Source organism: Pan paniscus, chromosome X (assembly GCF_029289425.2).
Source record: "Pan paniscus chromosome X, NHGRI_mPanPan1-v2.0_pri, whole genome shotgun sequence".
Lineage (NCBI taxonomy): Eukaryota > Metazoa > Chordata > Mammalia > Primates > Hominidae > Pan > Pan paniscus.
In genome coordinates this window covers 70,267,501-70,291,570 of record NC_073272.2, presented here as the reverse complement: position 1 = coordinate 70,291,570, position 24,070 = coordinate 70,267,501, and the positions used below count along the sequence as shown (strand labels likewise).

The following is a 24,070-nucleotide window of genomic DNA, read 5'->3' as shown; positions in this document are numbered from 1 at the left end:
TGGGAAAGCCTTTATTTCTCCTACATGTTTAAAGGATATTTTTGCCAGATAATACTATTCTAGGGTAAAAGTTTTTTTCCTTCAACACTTTGAATACGTCATGCCATTGTCTCCCAGTTGTAAGGTTTCCATGGAAAAGTTTGCTGCCAAGCATATTGCAACGCCATTGTATGTTGTTTCTTTTCTGTTGCTTTTAGGATTCTTTCTTTATCCTGAACCTTTGAGAGTTTGATAATTAAATGTCTTGAGGTAGTCTTCTTTGGGTTAAATCTACTTGGTGTTCTATAACTTTCTTGTACTTGGATATTGATATCTTTCTCTAGATTTCTCTAGTTTTCTATTATTATCCCTTTAAGAAACTTTCTACCCATGTCACTTTCTCTGCCTCTTCTTCAAGGCCATTAACTCTTACATTTGCTCTTTTAAAACTGTCTTCTAGATCTTGTAGCTGTGCATCATTTTTAAATTCTTTTTTCTTTTTTCCTCTCACCGTGTGTTTTCAAATAGTGTGTCTTTGAGCTAACTAGTTATTTCTTCTGCCTGATCAGTTCTACTATTTAGAAACTCTGATATATTCTTCAATTGCATTTTTCAACTCCAGAATTTCTGCTTGATTCTTAATTATTTTAATTTCTTTGTTAAATTTATGTGATAGAGTTCTGAATTTCTTCTCTGTTATTTTGAATTTGAATTTCCTCAAAACAGCTATTTTGAATTCTCTTTCTGAATGGTCACATACCTCTGTTTCTCCAGAACTGGTCCCTGGTGTCTTATTTAGTTCATTTGGTGACATCATGTTTTCCTGGGTGGTCTTGATGCTTCTGGGTGTTCATCAGTATCTGGGCACTGAATAATTAGTATTATTGTAGTCTTTGCATTCTGGGCTTATTTGTACCTGTCCTTCTTGGGAGGGCTTTCGTGATATTTAAAAGTACTTGGGTGCTGTGATCTAAGCTGTATCTGCATTAGGGGACACCACAAGCCCAGTAATGCTATAGTTCTTGGAGACTCATAGAGGTACTACCTTGGTGGTTTTGAATAAGGTCCGGAAGAATTCTCTAGATTACCAAGCAGAAACTCTTGTTCTCTTCCCTTACTTTCCCCCAAACAAACGGAGTCTCTCTCTCTCTCTCTCGCTCTTTCTCTGTCTCTCTCTCTCACTCTCTCCTGAATTGTCTGGCATTGGGGGTATGTTGATACAAGCACCCCTATGGCCATTACCACTAGAACTGCACTGGGTCAGACTTGAAGCCAACACAGCCCTGGTTCTCACCCAAGGCCCACTGTAAGCACTACCTGACTACCACCTATGTTGTTGGTTCAAGGCCTTAGGGCTCTGCAATCAGCAAGTGGTGAAACCAGCTAGTCCTGTGTCCTCTTCAGGGCAGCAAGTTCCCCCAGGCCCCAGGTGAGTCCAGAGAAGCTGTCCAGGAGCCAGGGACGGCAGTCAAAAACCTTAGAAGTCTAGCTCAGATGTTCTCTTCTACTGTGGCTGAGCTGGCTGTCAAACCATGAGACACAGTCCTTCCCACTCTTCCCTCCCACTTCCACAGGCCCATGGGGAGTACTGCCAGCCTACCGCTGATGTTCACTTAAAGCCTGAGGACTCTTCAGTCACCTTGTGGTAAATGCTGCCAGGCCTTATTTCACCTTTCAGGGCAGTGGGCTCCCCTCTGGCCCAAGGCAGGTCCAGAAATACCACTCAAGAGCCAAGGCCTAGAATTGGGGATCCTGAGATCCCGCTTGATGCTCTACCCTACTGTGGCTGAGCTGGTACCTAAGGCATAAGACAAAGTCCTCTTTACTTTTCCCTCTGCTTTTCTCAAGCAGAAGGAGTCTCTCACCATAGCTGCCATAGCTGGGAATGTGGTGGATCTCACCTGAAGCCAGCACATCTCAGAGTTTCACCCAAGGCCCACAGTGTGCTACTTGGGATAACTGCTGATTATTCATGGCCCAAGGGCTCTTCAGTCAACAGGTGATGGATCCTTCCGGGACTGGGTCCTTCCCTTCAAGGCAATGGGTTCTCTTCTGGCCCAGGGTGTGCATCAAAATGTCATCCAGGAGCTAGAGCCTGGAATGGGGGTCTCATGCCTCTGCCCAGTGCCCTATCCTACTGTGGATGATCTGATATCCAAGATGCAAGACAAAGTCTTCCCTCTCTTCCCTCTCTTCTCTTCAAGCGGAAGGAAGAGGTCTCCTTTGGAGCCACAAGCTATGCTACCCAGGGTTGGGGAGGGGTGGAACAAGCACCCCCTTAGCTACCCCAGCTGGTGGCTCAGTAAGTTGCGTGCCCCCAAGTCCATTGGTTCTGAGCCCAGCTCAGCACTAAGACTTGCAGTCCTTGTGGCCTAGACTGTCTTTCAAGTTTATTTAGAGCCCCAGAGCACTTTAGCCCATGATGACGAGGCTTGCTGGAATTCAGATTCCAACGACTGGGATGGGAGATTCCCCACTTGCTACAGCTGGTCCAAATGCTCCCTCTGTTAGCGGGAGTTGGCTGTGTTTAGCCCAGTTTTCCTTCCTGCTGTGACAGGGCAGCACTGAGTTCAGTGCAAAGTCTGATAATCTCTGCACTCTCTCTCTCTTTCTCAAGTGCGCAGATTTCTCTGCACCAGGCAGCTGCTGGGGGATAGGGAAGGGGTGGCATTGGTGATTAAAGACTGTCTTTCCTACCCTCTTCAGTTCCTCTTTCAACAATATGAAGTTGGAACCAGATACTGTGAGTGCTCACCTGACTTTTGGTTCTTATGAGAGTCATTTTTTGTATGTAGACAGTGGTTAAATTTGGTGTTCCTACGGTGGGGGAGGATGATGGGTGGGCCTTCTGTTCCATAATCTTGCTCCACCCCTGTGTCTGAGAGTCTTTATTTTCCTTCACTTTTGAAGTATAATTTCACAAGGTACAAAATTCTGGGTTAGTGGGATTTTCTCTCAACATTTAAATAATTTGCTTCAGTCTCTTCTTTTTTGTGTGGTTTCTGAGCAGAAGTGGAATGTAATTCTTATCTTTGTTCCTCTTTAGGTAAGGTATTTTTTCCTCAGGCTTTTTTTCAGAATTTTGTCTGTATATTTTATTTTCTGTAGTTTGAAAATAAAATGCCTAGTTGTCTTTTTTTGTCATTTGTCCTGTTTGATGTTCTGAGCTTCCTGAATCTGTGATTTGATATATATGACATTAATTTGGGGAAATTCTCAGTCATATTATTTGAAGTATTTTTTCTGTTGCATTACCTATTCTTCTCCTTCTGGTATTCCCATTACACATATGTTACACCTTTTGTAGTTGTCTCACAGTCCTTGGATATTCTGTTCTATTTTTTTCAGTCTTTGTTCTCTTTGCTTTTCAGTTTGGGAGGTTTCTGTTTATATACCCTCAAGGGCAGAGATTTTTTTTTTCCTCAGCTTTGTTCAATCTACTAATAAGCCCATCAAAGGTTTTCTCATTTCCGTTACAGTGTTTTTGATCACTAGCATTCCTTTTTGGTTCTTAGGATTTCCATCTCTCTGATTACTTTGCTCATCTGCCCTTGCGTGCTGTCCACTTTATCCATTAGAGCCCTTACAATAATTATCATAATCGTGATCAATTATCATAGTTGTCTTAAATTCCCAGTCTGATAATTCCAACGTTCCTGCTATGTCTAGTTCTAGTGCTTGCTCTGTGTCTTCAAATTGTATTTTCTGCCTTTTAGTATGCCTTCTAATTTTTTCTTAAAAGCTGGGCATGATGTACCAGGTAAAAGGAACTATTAGTTTCCTAATAAATAGGCCTTTAGTAATGTGGTGGTGAATTGTGGGGAGAGGGGAAGCATTATTATTATTATTATTATTGAGATGGTGTCTCGTTCTGTCACCCAGGCTGGAATGCAGTGGCATGATCATGGCTCACTATAGCCTTGACCCCCACCCAGGCCCAAGTGATCCTCACACCTCAGTCTCCAGAGTAGCTGGAACTGCAGGCATGTGCAACCACAGCTGGCTGATTTTTAAATTTCTGTAGAAATGTGGTCTCACTGTGTTGCCCAGACTAGTCTCAAACTCCTGGATTCAAGCAATCCTCCCGCGTTGGCATCCAAAATGCTGGGATTACAGGCATGAGCCACTGTACCTGGCTGGGAAGCATTCTTTAGTCCTGTGATTAGGTCTTGGTCCTTTAGCAAGCCTATACCTCTGGACTGTGAACTTCACAAGTGCTTCTCAGGTTTTTTTCTCCCCCATTAAGTGGGACAGGATGGCTAGAGTGGACTGAATTTGAGTATTTCCCTTCTCCGAGATCAGTTAGGCTCTGATATACCCCAGAAAGTCAGGCTGTGGTTAAGCAGTTTCTCTTGAGGGCAAGACTTGTTAAGAACAGGGTGCTCTGGCATGTTTTAAAGTGTTTTGTTTCCTCTGCCCCCTGCAAGATGCGTAAAGAGATTTTGCTCCAATATTCACTGAGTAGCTAACCAAGCTCCTGGAGGCAAAACTCACAAAACTGTGGAGGCCTCCTTATGACTGGGTCCTCCTGAGTCTTTTAATTCAGACTTGTCCACACTGAGCCTCCAGTGGTTTGTCAGTTACGCTTCAGGTTTTCCTACTCCAGCATTGGTTCCCATGGTAGTTTCCACTTTTGAATCTCTGCACTAGTAAGCTATGACTCCCTATCTTCGCCCTTCTCTCCAATTTTTGTGGCAGTGGTTTTCCCTTTTTCCTCTCGTCTCTTATAGGTCCAAGAAGAGTTACTAATTTTTCAGTGTGTTCAGCGTTTTACTTGTTAGGAGAAACTGGCAACTTCCAAGCTCCTTACATGCATAACTAGAAACCGGAAGTTCTCTTTTAAACTTTATATGCTTAAAGAAGCTTGACAGAGGGGTCAGGAAACCTGGGTCTACTCTTTTCTTCATCTGTAAAATGATGTGTCTGTACAAGATAAGTTATTTTTTAAACTGCATTCCTTAGAACCATGGAAATTTTGTGGCACTGCATCAGGGACTTCCAGGAAGGTGAAACTCCAAGCTTCCACCCACTCCTCGTTCAACCACAGCAGCTCAACTTTTATCTTTTATCTTTTCTTGTATATTAGACTTTTATACAATTTTATTTGAAATAAATGTTCTAGTTCCCCCCTTCAAAAAAGCTTATAAATCACAGAGATCACCAGCTGCTCTCAAGTGTTATGACCCTACAATATAAAACCTTGTCAGTCATTGAAATCCTTTGCTGAGAGTTTATGAAGAAGTAGAAGAGAGAAAAAATATGAGGGCACTGGGAATGAGTAACTGTATCCTACAGTGGGGAAGAAGATTGTTGAAATGGTAGATTGGTGTCCTGAGCAAAAAACTTCACAATTTTGCATTTTCTTAGTTCAATTCTCAGGCACAAATAGTGTCCCTTTTTAGTTATGTTTTATAGTAAAGATTTGGAGCAGTTGGAAAATATCCTTTTCTTTATTTTTAGGAAGAAAGAAATGGATCGACTTTTGACTTGCCTGAATAGAGGTAAATATCTCCCTGGTTATATTCAGTCCTTCACCTTGCCTCTATTCTCTGTCGAATTCTCCAAGTACACTAAGCACAGCAACTTTAACCTTATGTTTGAGTTAAGCTTCATGCTCCTTATTAATCTTTGCCACAGGAATCTATTTTGGTTTCTTTATTCACAAGCAGAGAAAAGTGTGTCATCATTAGCATTCATCTCCAAATGTGATTTCAGTTCTGTTTTAATTCCTATTTGTTTTAAGGACATTTCCTTCCCTCCCTCCCTCCCGTCCCTCCCTCCCTCCCTCCCTCTCTTCCTTCCTTCCTTCTTTCTCTCCTTCCCCCTTCCCTCCCTCCTTTCCTTTCCTTCTCTCCCTTCCTCCCTTCTCTCCCTCCCTGTCCCTCTACCTTTCTTTTCTAGTAGTCACTTGATCCTAACCTAAGAATTGAACAGGTGAAAAAAGATCAAGACAAATAAAAATACTCTGAACCCTGCTGTTTTTTTCATACCCTCTGAATCAAATTCAGGTTGCATATTCTCTTATTTTCAAGCTGTCCACCCAAGTCTGTGCCATCTCCCTTATCTACTAATAATTTTTCCCTGTCCACTTTATTCAAGCTAATCTCCTAGTTGTATCACATTTTTTTTCTAACTACATGCTTTTTCACATGGCATCCCTTTTAACAGATCTCCCATTTTTACTGTCCATGTACCTCTTTCCTTATGTCCAAAACACACCAAAAAGTTCATATCTTAGAAATTCTATCCTGCTCAGTGCAGTAGTTCAATTTTATACCTCAAATACCTGTCAGCAGGGTGTTAAACATAGCAAAGTGGTTTAGAAACCAGACCACTTCTTTTCAAAAGAGAAAAACTTTGCTGGTTGGCATTCTTATTTCTCAGAAAGAGAATGCCTTCTGATAGTGATAGCACATTCTGGTTCTGTCCTGAGCTTGCTGGCTCAGTAAATATTATGCCAGCATATTGATACTCTTCTAATTCTCAATCTCCAGTTCAGTCTTTTAAACGATTGTTTCTATTTTTTATTTCCTCACATGTAAATCATATCTTTCTACCTCAGGTGGTGAATGATTGCACTAATTAAAATTATAAATCTCTCCAAAGACATGTTTGTTCCCCAGAGTTTGAGTTAACAACTTCTTGGAACTTGGCAATGCTTTCTGTCATTTTAATTACTTTTGGTATGCACCCCTACACACATACACAAAAAAGAACTTTCTAAATTCAAACTCCTGTGAGACTGTTCTTAAAGCAGGATTAAACAATTTTGCTAGAGTATAAAATAAGACCATCAGTATCAAATTTTCCTGTTTGTTGCAGCCTTTGTGAAACTTTCTCAGCCTTTTGGTGTAGAAGCCTTAAGTTTGGAGTCAAGAGCTAATGAAGCTCAGTGGTTTCGAAAAACAGGTAAGAGGAAATTCTGTGGCTCTGGGAAACATTGTGGGGTGGTGGAATCAGACAGATGTGATTTCAAATTCTGGATCTTTCATTTGTAGCTGTGGGTACAGAGATAACTTGCTTAATCTGTTTTATTACTTATAAAATGGAAATAGTTATATATACTTCATGCAGTTATTAAGGGTTTTAAATGAAACAGCATATATACTTTTTTCATAGTAGATACTCAATGGACATTAGTTGTGTCCCTTTTCTATAGAAATGGGTCTAAGATGAAACTAATGAACTGTAACTACAGGTCCCCAAGGTTGTGCTCCTAAACTTGGTTTAGAATACTTAATTTTTTTTTTTTTTTTGAGATGGAGTCTCGCTCTGTCGCCCAGGCTGGAGTGCAGTGGCTTGATCTCAGCTCACTGCCAGCTCCGTCTCCCGGGTTCACGCCATTCTCGTGCCTCAGCCTCCTTAGTAGCTGTGACTACAGGCACCCGCCACCACGCCCGGCTAATTTTTTGTATTTTTAGTAGAGACGGGGTTTCACCGTGTTAGCCAGGATGGTCTCGATCTCCTGACCTCGTGATCCACCTGCCTCGGCCTCCCAAAGTGCTAGGATTACAGGCATAAGCCACCGTGCCCGGCCTAGAATACTTAATTTATTTCTGAGTGTGATTGACCAAAAATGAACTATATACAACAATATGGATGAATCTCACAAACATAATGTTGAGCAAAAGAAGCCAGATATTGAAGAATACATATTGTGTTGTTCATTTTATTTATAATTTTTTAAATGGGCAAAACTAATATATGGTGTTATAAGTCAGGATAGTGGTTACCCTGGAAAAGGAGTTGGACTTGAAAGTTGTAGGAGCTTCAGGATTTCTGGTAATGTTCAAGATCTTTCTTAATGTGGGTGCCAGACACATGGATATGTCCACTTTGTGAAAATTCATCAAGCTGTACAATTATGAGTTGTGTAATATACTTTATAATGGCTCTATTTCAATAAAAATGATTTTAAAACTTGCGGAGGCAGTTACTACAGTGATAAGTAAGCATGAGCAATTAAGCAGCAGTGCCACAAAGTGGACTGATTCTACATGAACCTCTCCCTGTGTTATGAGGTTTAATAGGGCTTTAATCCTGGGAGAAAGGGAATGAATACTGCAATCTGATTTCTAAGAAACTGATGCAAATAATGAAAAATAACAAACATTTAAAATATAGACAAGTTTGGTGACTTTAATCTTTTGAAGGTTTGAAAAGGAATGTTTTTACTTTACTGCATTTTAATTTGGATTTTCCAAGGGGAAAATGATGCTGACTGATGCCTGATGAGGGCTTCTGCTGCTCTTTGGAAGATATGAATCTCTCCAGTAATTTTTCTCAACTCTTGATTACAGTGTACCTTGTTCTTAGGTGAATTTTAACTTACTTTCACCACTGCGAGTTAGTGAGCTCTATCCATGTTGATCTTCATTTTTAGATAGATTAGTGTCAATTAAGAATTTTTTTTTTTTTGAGACGGAGTTTTGCTGCCAGACTGGAGTGCAGTGGTGGCATCATAGCTCACTGTAACCTCAAATTCCTGGTGTCAGTCTTCTGGGACTATAGTTGTGTGCCACCACACCTGGCTAGTTTTGTTTTGTTTTGGTTTGTTTTTTAATTTTTTTGTATAGACGGAGTCTCTCTCTGTTGCCCAGGCTGGTCCTGAACTCCTGGCCTCTAGCAATCCTCCTGCCTTGGTCTCCCAAAGTTCTGGGATTATAGGAATGAGCCACCAAGCCTGGCCTCAGCTAAGAATTCTTATTGCATGTCCCCAATTTTAAAAAATTCAGCAGTACCTCCCTCGGTCATTGGTCTAGTGTTGAAGATTGGAATTGACGAAGGTCTCTAAATTTACCTGGAAAATTTTTCTTTAAAACCTAAAGTTAATTGTTTAAACCTTGAGAAACCCCTTACTAGTATGTTAATATCAAAGGTGTAAGTATCAGAAATTGTAATGGTACAGACTAAATGGTAGATTTTCATAATTTCATATTATTATGTTGTTTCATGTTAATTTCCAGCTTGGAACTTGGCTGTGCAATGTGACAAAGATCCAGTGATGATGAGAGAGTTTTTTATACTTTCTTATAAGGTAAGTTTCTTTTAATAAGTATCTCATGTATGGACCACAACAAGGCTATAACCACTATGGCTATAGTAAAGGGCTAAATATAGACTAGGATTGTCTCTTGATCTAGGAACTTTTAATATATATGTAAGCAGGAATGACCTAAGAAGAATTTGTTCCTTTTAGGGTATAACATAAGAATGTGGGGCATATCTTTCTATACCAAAATATCAGAAACATTCATCAGGGAGCCTAAAGTTCTACCATTTAAGACTTATTTCTTTGCCTTTGAAGGGATCTCAGCCTCCCAAAGTCCTATATTAAAATATAAATATCTTTAGGAGGGGAATACTCTAAGTAGTTGTTAATTACCAACACATTATGAAGAGTTATGGGAATAAGTCTACAAGAACATAGAATAAGTATCTGGGGATAGCAGGGGCTGAAAAAAGAGATAAGAAGCTTAGGCCTCCTTTATAACTTTCCTATAGCAGGTCCTGAGTGTAGTGATTTGTGAGTTTGTTATTTAATTATAAGCATTTTTAAATAGTCGTTGGCCTCCAAGGTAGAGGTTAAATGCCAGAAAGAGGACCAAGTATTGACAGGAAGATAGAAGGACTAAAGAATATCCTTCATACACATTCAAGAATACACAGTATGATATGTTGAGATCAATTAAATGTTAAGAGTTTTAGAGCTAGAAAGAACTATAGAGACTATCTAGCACAACTCCTTCATCTCACATAAGAGTAATCAGAGACCTAAAGAGATTGGTTGTCTTAAAATGCTATTAATTTAATAACAATGATGATTATGATCACTGAATGTTTGGGGAGATTAAGAAATAGTCTTTGCAAGTTTAGGCATAACTGCCATTTTAATTAAGTGAAATAAATTGGTTTTAGTTTTGGCATTTGTGATGGGACTTGTAGGATTGGCATGTAAGAATCCAAATGGCCTAGAGTTTTATTGTAGTAGCTGGGAGTTTTTCCTAAAACTATACAATGTTAATGATGAGGTCATGACTAATGCCTGTCAAGATTTGACAATGCCTCTTTCAACCATGACAATATATTAACTAATTTTGGCTCTATTCAACACAAAGGTGGAAATCTTATTTGCCAGGGGAAAAATCACTTAGAAATTACAACATAAACCAAGAAGTAAATCACTAGATAGAAATACAAGGGCAAATGATACTACTTGTCACTGGAAAAGATAGGAATACTGTGAAGAAATGAAGCTTTTTATCTCTAGGAAGGTACTAAAAACAATGGAAAGTAATATAAAATTAAAAGCATAAATCAGTATTATAGTTTATATCATTTCTATGGTGACATGTGCTTTTCCAGCTGAATTTTCTCATTCAAACAGGAAGTTGCTGATTTTCATTCTGATTGTTTGTGTTCACCTGGCAGAATTCTCACTATTCATTGATGTTCTGGTTACTTCTTATCAGATGTCCCAGTTTTGTCCTTCTGATCAAGTAATTCTGATTGCACGGAAAACATGTTTACTTATGGCAGTTGCAGTTGATCTAGAGCAAGGGAGAAAAGCTTCAACAGCTTTTGAACAGGTAATGTGCAACCTTCAAAGAAAAGACAAGAGTTCAGTGTGCTATTTGATATGTTTGCCTTCCCTGATGCAGTTCTTTTTGATTCTCTTTAGAGAATCCTTTTCTCCACTCCAGCATCATCTTGATTTCAAAAGTTTGTAATGGCTAATTCCTTCCTAAGCAAAGGTTACTTTTGGCGTGGCCTCTTCTTTTAAGAAGATTAGATATCTCTTCTTTTAAAATTCCCCTTCCTATGGACCACTCTTTCCAAAAATGTTTTTAAATATCTTTTATCTTCATTGTCTGCCTGTGATTATATACGCGTTTGGACTCCACTTTTGTTTCTTACCACATCTTCTAAGGAAGAACTCATCTGTTTCCATAGCTTTGATAGCCATCTGAAATTATTACTTATCTGGTTTTTCTTCTCTCAATTGCATTTGCTTTCTTTTTCCCACATCCTTAAATATCTCATTAACTTAATTTCTACAAGACAGAATTCCTTACCTTTGCCTGAATTCCCCTATCAGATTCTTAAATGTTACCCCTTTTAGGAGCTATCAATATCACCGTCTCCCATACACCAGATTATTGGTTTGCTTTTAGCTGTTTACCTTTCTTCTTTCAATCTAAGAAAATTGTCTCCAAATCAGACCAATAGCATTTTTGTATGATTTTTAAGATCTAGATCTCTCTGCTTGGTTTCTCTTACCTGGACAAAGAAAACTTCCTAATTTCCCATACTTGTCACCTTCCCTCCTCTCCAAGTAATATAAACCCTTTGCTGTTTATTCTCTTCCTCCTGTTAATCTCTTATTTCATATTGTTCTTTGGATCTGAAACAAACTCTCACCAGAGCTATGCCAACTATTTCACTTCTTTTCCCTTCCATTGTTGAGTTCAACTCAAAAAACATTTGAGCACCAGACACTTTTCTAGGTACTGGGGATACAGAGATAAAGAAGCCAAAGTCCTTGCCTCTGAGGAGTAAAGGGGGCCCTCTTTTAAGAGTCTTCTTATTTTAAAAGAAGATGAGAAAAGACTCTACCTGCCCCAGAGCAAAATAAACAAACAAAAATTCTACTTAACAGGCAAAGCTAAATGTAATTTAATTCTCAATAGGGACTTTTGCTTTACTAAAAAATAATAATAACATCTTATCTTTATATAGTGCTTTTAAATTTCTAAAAGTTTTTCCTTTTTGGTTGGTAATCCTGAGTTTGTTTAATTTTTTATCTTAGTGAATAGAGATCAAATTGATGTGGGGAAAATTTCACAAACTCTTAAGTACAATCATTATTTTGTTTGTTTCTAACTACCGTTCTTTTTCATTCTGTGTTCTTTCTCATGTACACCTCTGTGTTTTCTCAGAACTCTCTAAACTAGTAACCTTTCTATAATCTTCTTTGCTTTTGAAAGGACGTCTATTTACATAATTGAAGATGCACTTCTGCCTTTTATCATCTAAGTGTGGTCCCTATGAATCAGACAGTGGTACTCTGTCTCTCTAAAGAATACTTGTTGTTCCTGTCCTTCGCCCACTTTTTGATGGGGTTGTTTGTTTTTTTCTTGTAAATTTGTTGGAGTTCCTTGTAGATTCTGGATATTAGCCCTTTGTCAGATGAGTAGGTTGTGAAAATTTTCTCCCATTTTGTAGGTTGCCTGTTCACTCTGATGGTAGTTTCTTTTGCTGTGCAGAAGCTCTTTAGTTTAATTAGATCCCATTTGTCAATTTTGGCTTTGGTTGCCACTGCTTTTGGTGTTTTAGACATGAAGTCCTTGCCCATGCCTATGTCCTGAATGGTAATGCCTAGGTTTTCTTTAGGGTTTTTATGGTTTTAGGTCTAACGTTTAAGTCTTTAATCCATCTTGAATTGATTATTGTATAAGGTGTAAGGAAGGGATCCAGTTTCAGCTTTCTACATATGGCTAGCCAGTTTTCCCAGCACCATTTATTAAATAGGGAATCCTTTCCCCATTGCTTGTTTTTGTCAGGTTTGTCAAAGATCAGATAGTTGTAGATATGCGGCGTTATTTCTGAGGGCTCTGTTCTGTTCCATTGATCTATATCTCTGTTTTGGTACCAGTACTATGCTGTTTTGGTTACTGTAGCCTTGTAGTATAGTTTGAAGTCAGGTAGTGTGATGCCTCCAGCTTTGTTCTTTTGGCTTAGGGTTGACTTGGCGATGCGGGCTCTTTTTTGGTTCCATATGAACTTTAAAGTAGTTTTTTCCAATTCTGTGAAGAAAATCATTGGTAGCTTGATGGGGATGGCATTGAATCTATAAATTACCTTGGGCAGTATGGCCATTTTCACGATATTGATTCTTCCTATCCATGAGCATGGAATGTTCTTCCATTTGTTTGTATCCTCTTTTATTTCCTTGAGCAGTGGATTGTAGTTCTCCTTGAAGAGTTCCTTCACATCCCTTGTAAGTTGGATTCCTAGGTATTTTATTCTCTTTGAAGCAATTGTGAATGGGAGTTCACTCATGATTTGGCTCTCTGTTTGTCTGTTATTGGTGTATAAGAATGCTTGTGATTTTTGCACATTGATTTTGTATCCTGAGACTTTGCTGTAGTTGCTTATCAGCTTAAGGAGATTTTGGGCTGAGACAATGGGGTTTTCTAGATATACAATCATGTCATCTGCAAACAGGGACAATTTGACTTCCTCTTTTCCTAATTGGATACCCTTTATTTCCTTCTCCTGCCTAATTGCCCTGGCCAGGACTTCCAACACTATGTTGAATAGGAATGGTGAGAGAGGGCATCCCTGTCTTGTGCCAGTTTTCAAAGGGAATGCTTCCAGTTTTTGCCCATTCAGTATGATATTGGCTGTGGGTTTGTCATAGATAGCTCTTATTATTTTGAAATATGTCCCATCAATACCTAATTTATTGAGAGTTTTTAGCATGAAGTGTTGTTGAATTTTGTCAAAGGCCTTTTCTGCATCTATTGAGATAATCATGTGGTTTTTGTCTTTGGCTCTGTTTATATGCTGAATTACATTTATTGATTTGCGTATATTGAACCAGCCTTGCATCCCAAGGATGAAGCCCACTTGATCATGGTGGATAAGCTTTTTGATGTGCTGCTGGATTTGGTTTGCCAGTATTATATTGAGGATTTTTGCATCAATGTTCATCAGGAATAATGGTCTAAAATTCTCTTTTTTTGTTGTGCCTCTACCAGGCTTTGGTATCAGGATGATGCTGACCTCATAAAGTGAGTTAGGGAGGATTCCCTCTTTTTCTATTGATTGGAATAGTTTCAGAAGGAATGGTACCAGTTCCTCCTTGTACCTCTGGTAGAATTCGGCTGTGAATCCATCTGGTCCTGGACTCTTTTTGGTTGGTAAGCTATTGATTATTGCCACAATTTCAGATCCTGTTATTGGTCTATTCAGAGATTCAACTTCTTCCTGGTTTAGTCTTGGGAGAGTGTATGTGTCAAGGAATTTATCCATTTCTTCTAGATTTTCTGGTTTATTTGCATAGAGGTGTTTGTAGTATTCTCTGATGGTAGTTTGTATTTCTGTGGGATCGGTGGTGATATCCCCTTTATCATTTTTTATTGTGTCTATTTGATTCTTCTCTCTTTTTTTCTTTATTAGTCTTGCTAGCAGTCTATCAATTTTGTTGATCCTTTCAAAAAACCAGCTCCTGGATTCATGAATTTTTTGAAGGGTTTTTTGTGTCTCTATTTCCTTCAGTTCTGCTCTGATTTTAGTTATTTCTTGCCTTCTGCTACCTTTTGAATGTGTTTGCTCTTGCTTTTCTAGTTCTTTTAATTGTGATGTTAGGGTGTCAATTTTGGATCTTTCCTGCTTTCTCTTGTGGGCATTTAGTGCTATAAATTTCCCTCTACACACTGCTTTGAATGTGTCCCAGAGATTCTGGTATGTTGTGTCTTTGTTCTCGTTGGTTTCAAAGAACATCTTTATTTCTGCCTTCATTTCGTTATGTACCCAGTAGACATTCAGGAGCAGGTTGTTCAGTTTCCATGTAGTTGAGCGGTTTTGAGTGAGATTCTTAATCCTGAGTTCTAGTTTGATTGCACTGTGGTCTGAGAGATAGTTTGTTATAATTTGTGTTCTTTTACATTTGCTGAGGAGAGCTTTACTTCCAAGTATGTGGTCAGTTTTGGAATAGGTGTGGTGTGGTGCTGAAAAGAATGTATATTCTGTTGATTTGGGGTGGAGAGTTCTGTAGATGTCTATTAGGTCCACTTGGTGCAGAGCTGAGTTCAATTCCTGGGTATCCTTATTGACATTCTGTCTCATTGATCTGTCTAATGTTGACGGTGGGGTGTTAAAGTCTCCCATTATTAATGTGTGGGAGTCTAAGTCTCTTTGTAGGTCACTCAGGACTTGCTTTATGAATCTGGGTGCTCCTGTATTGGGTGCATATATATCCAATACGAAGACATTTATGCAGCCAAAAAACACACGAAAAAATGTTCATCATCACTGGCCATCAGAGAAATGCAAATCAAAGCCACAATGAGATACCATCTCGCACCAGTTAGAATGGCGATCATTAAAAAGTCAGGAAACAACAGGTGCTGGAGAGGATGTGGAGAAATAGGAACACTTTTACACTGTTGGTGGGACTGTAAACTAGTTCAACCATTGTGGAAGTCAGTATGGCAATTCCTCAGGGATCTAGAACTAGAAATACCATTTGACCCAGCCATCCCATTACTGGGTATATACCCAAAGGACTATAAATCATGCTGCTATAAATACACATGCACACGTATGTTTATTGAGGCATTATTCACAATAGCAAAGGCTTGGAACCAACCCAAATGTCCAACAATGATAGACTGGATTAAGAAAATGTGGCACATATACACCATGGAATACTATGCAGCCATAAAAAATGATGAGTTCATGTCCTTTGTAGGGACATGGATGAAATTGGAAATCATCATTCTCAGTAAACTATCGCAAGAACAGAAAACCAAACACCGCATATTCTCACTCATAGGTGGGAATTGAACAATGAGATCACATGGACACAGGAAGGGGAACATCACACTCTGAGGACTGTTGTGGGGTGGGGGGAGGGGGAGGGATAGCATTGAGAGATATACCTAATGCTAGATGACGAGTTAGTGGGTGCAGCGCACCAGCATGGCACATGTATACATATGTAACTAACCTGCACAATGTGCACATGTACCCTAAAACTTAAAGTATAATAATAAAAAAAAGAATACTTGTTGATTTCTGTTGTATACATCTGCTCCCTGTTCTCTAAACCCTCATAAGTGGGAATATTTCCAAATAAGTAGCTGATGAAGGAATATAGATGGACTGCATAGTTTTATCAACATTGCCTCTACCCTTCTGAGTATGAGTTAGGAGAAATTGAGGGATAGGTAAAAACATATAGTGATTGTAATTTGTCAAGGAACCACACCTTTTTCCTAGAGCAGGAGTGGGTAAACTACTGCCAGCTGGCCAAATCAGGCCCCTGGGGGGTTGTAGTTGAAAATAAAGAAAATAAAGAAAAATATTTCTTTATTTTATTTGTTTATTTCTTTATTTTCTTTATTTCTTTTCTTTTTTTTGTATATGGCTAGGAAAGCCTAAAATATTTACTGTCTGGCCTTTTGTACAAATAGTGTCCTGATCCCTATCCTTGATTATATTTTAACAGACTTATTGAGGCATAATTCACATACCTTATAATTCACCCACTTAGGTATACAATTTATTGGTTTTTAGAATATTCTCAGAATTGTGCAACTGTTGATACAATCTAATTTTAGAACATTTTTATCACCCTAAAAAGAAACCCCTTACCCACTTAGCAGTCACTTCTCATCGCCTGCCACCAGCACTAAGCAACCATGTACTTTCTGTCTATATAGGCTTGCCTATTCCAGATATTTCGTATAAATGTCATCATCATCATATTTTACACGAAAGTCAAATGTTTTTTGATGTGTAGTCTTTTCTGACTGGCTCCTTTCATAAATGCCTGAATAACATTTTCAAGGTTCTTTGTGTTGTAGCATGTATCAGCGTTTCATTTCTTTTTATGGCTGAATTATATTCCATTGTATAAATATATCACATTTTTAAAATCCATTCATCCATTGATGGACATTTGGGTTGTTTCCAATTTTCAGCTCTTGTGAATAATGCCGTGATGAACAATTTATGTACAAAGTTTTGCATGGAAATCTGTTTTCATTTCTTTCAATATGAAATATACCTAGGATTCGTATTGCTGGGTCATACAATAACTCTATGTTTCATCATTTGAGGAATGCTGGAGTTTTTCAAAGCACCTGCACCATTTTACATTCCCACCAGGACTGAATGAGGATTCCAATTTCTCCACCTCCTTGCCACCACTTGTTATTATATCTTTTTAATTATAGCCGTCCTAGTGAGTATAAATTGATACCTCATTGTGGTTTTGATGTGCATTTCCATTATGACTAATGATGTTGAGAATCTTTTCGTGTGTTTATTGGCCATTTGTATATCTTCTTTGGAAAATATCTATTGAAATCTTTTTGCATTTATCTATTTATTTAGAGATGGAGTCTTGTTCTGTTCACCCAGGCTGGAGTGCAGTGGCACGATCTCAGCTCACTGCAATCTCTGCCTCCCAGGTTCAAGTGATTCTCCTGCCTCAGCCTCCCAAGTAGCTGGGACTACAGCCACACACCACTGTGCCCAGCTAATTTTTGTATTTTTGTAGAGACAGGGTTTTGCCATGTTGGCCAGGTTGGTCTCAAACTCCTTACCTCAACTGATCCGCCCACCTTGGCCTTCCAAAGTGCTTCATGCTCATTTTAAATTAGCCTATTTGTCTTTTTACCACTGAGTTGTAATAATTCTTTATATATTCTTTATACTATACTCTTATCAAATACATGATTTGCAGTTATTTTCTCCTGTTCTGTGGTTTGTCTTTTCCATTTCTTGCTAGTGCCCTTTGAAATACATTTTTAATTTTGATGATATCCATTTTATTTATTTTGTTATCATATCTAAGACCATTTTCTAATCCAAAATCATGAAGGTTTACCTCAATGTTTTCTTGTAAGGTTTTTTATATTTTCAGCTCTTACATGTAGATCTGTGATCCATTTTGAGTTAATTTTTGTGTATGGTGTGAGATAGGGGTCCAACTTTATTGTTTTGCATTTGAATATCCATTTTTCCTAGTACTATTTGTTGAAGACTGTTTTTTCCCCTTGAATTATCTTTGTGCCATTGTTGAAAATCACTTGACCACAAATGAGAAGGTTTATTCTCAATTCTATTCCATTGACATCTATGTCTATCCTCAGGGCAATACCACATTGCCTTGATAATTATAGCTTTATGTAGTACATTTTGAAATAGGGAGGTGTTAGTCCCCCCTCATTGTTCTTCTTTTTAAAGATTGTTCTGGCTATTCTAGGTCCCTGGAATTTCCATTAGGACCAACTTGTTGATTTCTGCAAAAAAGCCAGCTGTGATTTTGATAGGGGTTGCATTGAAACTGTAAATCAGTTTAGGGAGAATATTAAAGCCTCTGATTCATGAACATGGAATATCTTTCCATTTATTTAGGTTTTTCACTTCTTTCAACAATGTTTTGTGGTTTTCAGATTATAAATTTTTCACTACTTTTTGTAGTCTCTTCAGATTTTGTATTTCCTCTTGAGTCAGTTTTAGTAGTTTATCTTTCTAGAAATTTATCCATTACATCTAAGTTATAGAATTTGTTGGTTTACAGTTGTTCATAGTATTCCCTTATAGTCCTCTTTATTTTTGTAAGGTCAGTAGTGATACCTCCTCTTTTACTCCTAATTTTAGTTATTTGTGTCTTCTCTCTTTTTGTTCTTGGTCAGTATAGACAAAAGTATATCAATTTGTTGTTCTTTTCGAGAACAACTTTTGGTTTCATTTTTTCTATTGCATTTCTAGTCTCTATTTCATTAATTCCCACTCAAATCTTCCTTCTGCTTGCTTACAGTTCAATTTGCTTTGTTTTTACAGCTTCTTAAGGTAAAACTTGGAGTTACTGATTTGAGATATTTCTTTTTTTAATATCAACTTTTGCAGCTATAAATTTCCCTTCAAGAACTGCATTAAACTGCATCCCATAAATTTTGGTATGTTGTATTTTTTTCATTCATCTCAAAATATTTTCTAATTTTAATTGTGTTTTCCTGTTTGACTCATTTATTATTTAGGAATCTGTTGTTTAATTTTCACATATTTGTGAATTTCCCAAATTGTTTTCTCTTGCTGATTTTAAATTTTATTCCACTGTGGTCAGAGTACATACTTTGTGACTTCAATTATTTTAAATTTATTTGAAGTTTGTGTTATGGCCTAGCATGTCAGCTATCCTAGAGAAAGTGCCATGCATGTGTGCTTGAGAAGAATGTACATTCTACTTGGGTTAGTGAAATGTTTTATGGCTATTAGGTCTAGTAGGTTGATAGTGTTGTTCAAGTGTTCTATATCCTTGATGGTTTTCTGCCTACTTATTCTATTCATTACTTAAAGTGGGCTATTGAAGTCTCCAACTAATAAAAGTTGAAGTATCTATTTCTTTCTTCAATTCTACCCAGTTTTGCTTTATATTTTGGGGGCTCTGTTGTTAGGTCATATATGTTTATAATTGCTATACATTTCCAATGGATTGGCCCTTTTAACATTATAAAATTTTCCTCTTTGTTCCTAGTAATTTTTTTTTGTTTTAGAGTCTATTTTTGTCTTATTTTAGTAGTGTCACTCTAACATTCTTATGGTCAATGTTTCCATAACATAACTTTTTCCATCCTTTCACAATCAACCTATTTATTTGTCTCTGAACCTAATATGTGTCTCTTGTAGACAGAATGTAGTTGGGTCATCTTTGTTTCAATATGATAATCTTTGTCTTTTATTGGGTTGTTTAATGCACTCACATTTGATGTTACTATTTTTATGGTTGAATTTACTTATGCCACTTTACTTTTTGGTTTCTATATATCTCATGTATTTTTTATTCCTGACTTTCTCCTTTACTCTTTTCTTTTGCATTAAGTGAATGTTTTCTAATATAACATTTTTGTTCTTTTAATGATTTTTACACAATATTTGAGTTATTTTCTTAGTGGTCACTCTGGGGCTTACAATATAAATCTTAATTTATCAGAATCTACATCAGATTATAAACCCAATTTCAGTGAGATATAGAAATGCTATTCCTATTAGCTCTGTTCTCTCCTCTTTTTTTATGCTATTTTGTTATACACATTACATCTATATATGCTCCAAACACAACAATACATCTTATAGTATCACTTTATAGAATTTTAAGTATTTTAAAGAAACTCAGAGAAGAGGCCGGGTGTGGTAGCTCACACCTGTAAACCTAGCACTTTGGGAGGCCGAGGTGGGCAGACCACTTGAGGTCAGGAGTTCAAAATCAGCCTGGCCAACATGGTGAAACCCCATCTCTACTAAAAATACACACAAAATTAGCTGGGCATGGTGGCAGGTGCCTATAATCCCAGCTACTCAGGAGGCTAAGGCAGGAGAATCACTTGAATCCGGCAGGCAGAGGTTGCAGTGAGCCAAGATCGCGCCATTGCACTCCAGCCCGGGCAACAAGAGCGAAACTCTGTCTCAAAAATAAAGAAACTTAGAGAAGAAAGTATATATTATGGTTTCTTATATTAAGCATCTTACTTATCTTTTACGCTTTTCCTCATTTTTTCCTGTAGATTAGAGTTACTATATGGTCTCTGGATTAGTCTGTTCTCTCACACACTATGAAGAAATACCTGAGACTGGGTAATTTATAAAGGAAAGCGGTTTAATTGACTCATAGTTCCACATGGATGGGGAGGCCTCAGGAAACTTAGAATCATGATGGAAGGCACCTCTTCACAGGGTAGCAGGAAAGAGAATGAAAGCCGAGTGAAGTGGGAAGCCGCTTACAGAACCATCAGATCTTGTGAGAATTTACTATCACGAGAATAGCATGGGGGAAACTGCCCCCATGATTCAATTACCTCCCACTGGGTCCCTCGCACCACACATGGGGATTATGGGAACTACAATTCAAGGTGAGATTTGTGTGGGGACACAGCCAAACCATATCAGTCTCATTTTCTTACTCCAAAACAACTTTCTTCCCACCTGCCTCTTGTGCTGTTATTGTCAAATATATTTCATTTCTATATATCAGAGGCCCAACAATACAAATATATATTCACATATATGTGTATATATATTGTTTTTTTAAAACAAGAGAAGAAGAAATATATTTATATTAATACTATCTTTTATAATTATATAATTAATGCTACCAGTGCTCTTTGTTTTTTCATCTGGATTCAAATTACTGCCTGGCATTACTTGCTTTTCAGCCTGAAAGATTGTCTCTTAGCAACGAATTCTCTCAGCTCTTATTTATCCAGGGACATCTTTATTTCACCTTCTCTGAATAATAGTTTTGCTAGGTATTAGATTATTAGTAGACTTTTATTTTTCTTTGATCACTTTGGATATGTTGTCCCACTGCCTTCTGGCCTTTATTGTTTTTAATGAGAAATCAGCTATTAATCTTAATCACCCGTACATGTGGCGAGTCATGTTTCTCTTTGCTAGTTTCAAATTTTTCTTTGTCTTTTACCATTTTGTAATGTATCTTGGTTGGATATCTTTGTGTTTCTTGATCCCACCTAGAGTTTTTTGGGCTTCTTGAGTGTGTAGATTATTGTTTTTCATCAAAATTAGGGAATTTTCAGACATTTGTTTAAAATATTTTTTCTCTTTTTCGCTCCTTTTCTTTTGGTAATCCCATTATGGGTATATTGGTGTGCCTAATGGTGTCCCATGTTTTACTGAGGCTTGGTTTATTTTTTTTCTTTTTCATTCTGCTCTCATATTTTGTAATCTCTGCTAATCTATCTTCATGTTTGCTGATTGCTTCCTCTGCTAAGTCAAACCTAATGTTGATACCCTCTAGTGAGTTTTAAAATTTCATTTATTGTAGCTTTCAACTCCAGAATTTCCATCTGATTTTTATAATTTTTATCCTTTTATTGAGATTCATTTTTGATGAACATTTTTATCATACCTTCTTTCTTTAAGTTTGGTTTCATTTAGTATTTGAATATATTTAAAATAGCTGCTTTGAATTCTGTGTGTATTAAGTTTAACATCTGGGCCTTTTCAAAATCAGTTCCTGTTACCTGCTTTTTTCCTATGTAGAAGTCACACTTTCCTGTGTCTTTGCATATCTTGTAATTTTCTGTTGAAAACTGGACGTTTTAGATAATATGTTGTAGTATCTTTGGGTACTGATCTCCCCATGGGGTTTGTGGATGTTAATGTTTGCTTCTTTATTTGTTTAGTGAATTAGCTATAGGGAAATAGTGAAGTCTATTTTCCCCATGGTACATAGACTCTGATGTCACTCTTTGGAAGGCACAGTCTTTGCCTGTGCAAAGACTGCTTATACCTCCCTCTGGTAAAGGATGACAGTGATTTTAGGAGAGTTCTTTATTACTCTTTTCCTGATCTGACCTCTTAAGCTTCTAGATGACCTTCTTCTATTGGTAGCACATCCAGCTGTTAGTCTTGACTAATTGCTAGGTGATTACTGTGTGTGTGCATGTGCGTGTGTGTGTGTGTGTGTGTGTTAAAATGCTCTTGTGCATAAATTGCCCCACAGCCTGTTCCAATTAAAAGAAGACCCCTTTGAAGGAATAGAAATCTTCTTAGCTGTCTCTTCACATACTTCTCTCTATAAACTTCTAGTTGGTCTATTATTTTCTTCTTAATATCATTGAGCTACCAATCTCCTCTTAATTGCGCACTACCAAAATCTCCATGATTTTTTACAGTGTCCTTAGACTTGAACTTCCCCACGCTCTGTTCCAATTAAAGTCATTTCCTTTAGGGAGTGCTATAGATCTGCCTCTCCTACTGGGCAGAAACTGAACCACTGTTTTGGAGCTAGGGGCAGGGACAGTGGCCCACTTCTGTCAGAGTGACAATCCAATTGTATGAGTGGAAGACTGGACAAGAGTTGTAGTCCCTGATATTCTTGGCTTGCTGCTCCCAGCATGGACACTCTATCCTATAAGCAGCTGAGATGAGAGCTGAGATGAGAGAGCTGAGATGAGATGAGATTGAGACCCAGGATCCTGAGCTTGCAATGCCTGGGATAGAGCTTTTGCCTTACAAATAGAGGCTGGGTAGAGAAAGAGAGTTCTAGGCCTCTGAGCTATGCTTGTTTATAATAGAGCTTCTACAATAGAGATCTGGGGGGATGAGAAGTGCCAGCATTCTGGCCCTTCAGAGAATCCCTAGCCCAGAAACTGGAGGTAGAGAGTCCTATCTTCTTGGCCACACCCACCTAAAGTAGTGCTTACATCACACTGAGCTGGCGGATGGTGAGTGAATCATAGCTTAAATGTCACAGGCTCTTACTGTTCTTACTAAGACTTAGTAGATTTCCTGGAATAAATGTTTCTTCATTTTCTGTATACCCTCAGGGCAATTTCCTGAGCCTTTACATGATTATGTTTTCTAATTTTCACTAGTTATGATGATTGTTTTGCTGAGGAGAGGATCCATGGAGCTCCTCACACAACCATTCTAGAAGTGTTTCTCTTCTGTTCTAGATTGTTAAAGAAATTGATAATGCTCAAGATTTTCTATTTAATCCTCATTTTTCTGAAACAATAAGGAAATGTGCAAATAGAGGCTAATATTTCTATATAAACTCCAAAATGTTCGGTTTAAACTATCATTTTTCTATTAATTTATTTTTACCTGTTTTTAATGAAAATGATATGAGATTATATTAATTTGCTTAAAGTTGTTTTTTGTTGTGACTAATTAACTTGTTGCACTGTTGCCAAACAGACCATGTTCCTGAGTCGTGCATTTGAGGAGATCCGGACATGCAATGACATCCATAATTTCCTGAAACAAACAGGTACAGTAGGAACTGGAAGTTTGGTAACACAGTTTGAAAGGAGCTTAGAATCGAATAAACAAGTCTTTTGTCACCAGAAATTTGTGCCACTGCAGTACTTGATAACCAGTCAAATGTGTTTTTTTTCTGTTGTTTTGTTTTGTTTTTTCGAGTCAGGGTCTCACTGTGTCACCCAGGCTGGAGCGCGGTGATGTGATCTTGGCTCACTGCAACCTCTGCCTTCTGGGTTCAAGCAATTTTCCCACCTCAGCCTCCTGAGTAGCTGGGAATACAGGCATGCACTACAACGCCTGGCTAAACTTTTCTGTTTTTTGGTAGAGATAGGGTTTCACCATGTTGGCCAAGCTGGTCTCGAACTCCTGACCTCAAGTGATTTGCCCACCTCGGCCTCCCAAAGTACTGGGATTACAGGTGTGAGCCACCACTCCCAGCCCAGATGATTCTTTAAGAGCTGATTTTTTCCCCGCTCTATATCAGTATTGACTCTGTAACACACTACTTAGATTAAGAATATTTTTTACTTTGCTTTATACGAAAGTATAGCATTAAATATTTTAT

At 37.9% G+C, this 24,070-nt stretch overlaps 1 protein-coding gene across 2 annotated transcripts in view; it reads left to right on the top strand.

Annotated features, from left to right (window-relative positions):
• The window catches only part of TEX11 (testis expressed 11), a 380,181-nt gene that overhangs the window by 294,230 nt on the left and 61,881 nt on the right, over positions 1-24,070 (top strand). For both annotated transcript variants that reach the window (XM_003820153.4, XM_055106718.1), the window contains 5 exons: positions 5,440-5,480; positions 6,802-6,888; positions 8,946-9,016; positions 10,452-10,568; positions 23,440-23,512. In XM_003820153.4, coding sequence (XP_003820201.2) covers positions 5,440-5,480; positions 6,802-6,888; positions 8,946-9,016; positions 10,452-10,568; positions 23,440-23,512 — 389 coding nt within the window. The remainder of the gene's footprint in view (positions 1-5,439; positions 5,481-6,801; positions 6,889-8,945; positions 9,017-10,451; positions 10,569-23,439; positions 23,513-24,070) is intronic.